The following is a 1,326-nucleotide window of genomic DNA, read 5'->3' on the forward strand; positions in this document are numbered from 1 at the left end:
TTGGTATTTAAGTAATGCTTCTTTAGCCTACTCTAGGCAGCGGGGAAGAATGTTGTTTATATTTGGGATTTGACATTAGTTCTCATAACTCCTCCCTTAATAAGGTTTCATCCTAATTAAAACAAGTTCCTGCATCTGATCTTTCTCATCTTATTGAAGCCAGTGACTTAACTGCATTCCCAAGATAACCTAAGCATGATTATTCGTAATATTTCCATGTAATTCCTTTTTATGTTTAAACAGCATTCATCTTTGTGTTTGTATTGAATTATAATTCAATATATATATTGATAAATATAAGGGAGTGGAGCATCTCCCTTATGCAGAAAGGCTGAGGGAGCTGGGTCTCTTTAGTTTGCAGAAGAGGAGACTGAGGGGAGACCTCATTCATGTTTATAAATATTTAAAGGGTGAGTGTCACGAGGATGGAGCCAGGCTCTTCTTGGTGACAAACAATGATAAGACAAGGGGTAACGGACACAAACTGGAACACAGGAGGTTCCACTGAAATTTGAGAAGAAACTTCTTCTCAGTGAGGGTGACAGAGCACTGGACCAGGCTGCCCAGAGAGGTTGTGGAGTCTTCTTCTCTGCAGACATTCAAAACCCGCCTGGACGCCTTCCTGTGTAACCTCATCTGGGTGTTCCTGCTCCGGCAGGGGGATTGGACTGGATGAGCTTTTGAGGTCCCTTCCAATCCCTAACGTTCTGGGATTCTGTGATTCTGTGATAATTTACATTCTTTTCTTTTTCTCTTTTTAATTTTAGGCTTTTGTTATTTTTTGTGGCCTGGGCATCAACAACACCATTATGTATGACCAAGTGAAGAAATCCTGGGCAAAACAGTCTGTGGCTCTTGACGTATGTGAACATCTTAATGAAACCTTTTCTTGCCATAAGTGGCACATGCAAAGGAACTTACTGCTCCTGAATTTATTGTAGTTAGCATCATTTTCTGTATCTACTTTTCTGCACCTTAGAGAATTGTTTTAAGGTAATGCTGAAGGGAAACTTTCTCAGGGTATGTTTAGCTGTGGAGCCCATGCACAGCTTAAGTAATTTTTAACCTGGATATTTCATTTGATGCCTATGTTTTTAACATTAGAAGGGAGGGCGGTGATGATGGAGAACCTAGTTTCTTACAGGTGTAAGTGTAGGAATTAATCTAGGTGTTATGTATTTTCTTGTTCATCAGTAACTGAAAATTCCTTAGAAATTGGTATTTTAGCTTGTTGTTGTGTAAGTAAAACTTACTGTGAACAGGACAAAATTTTAACAGTCATAGGGTTTTTTACCCTATTTGTGATCATGCTTCACAAGCAACTTC

The 1,326-nt window shown here is 39.1% G+C and overlaps 1 protein-coding gene across 1 annotated transcript in view; it reads left to right on the forward strand.

Moving 5' to 3' along the window:
* PDE11A (phosphodiesterase 11A) overlaps window positions 1-1,326 on the forward strand; it is a 79,676-nt gene that overhangs the window by 15,014 nt on the left and 63,336 nt on the right. The window contains exon 7 of the mRNA XM_010191811.1: window positions 768-860. Within this exon, the coding sequence (XP_010190113.1) occupies window positions 768-860 (93 nt within the window). The remainder of the gene's footprint in view (window positions 1-767; window positions 861-1,326) is intronic.

This window comes from Mesitornis unicolor, unplaced genomic scaffold (assembly GCF_000695765.1).
Source record: "Mesitornis unicolor isolate BGI_N332 unplaced genomic scaffold, ASM69576v1 scaffold7269, whole genome shotgun sequence".
NCBI classification, from domain to species: domain Eukaryota; kingdom Metazoa; phylum Chordata; class Aves; order Mesitornithiformes; family Mesitornithidae; genus Mesitornis; species Mesitornis unicolor.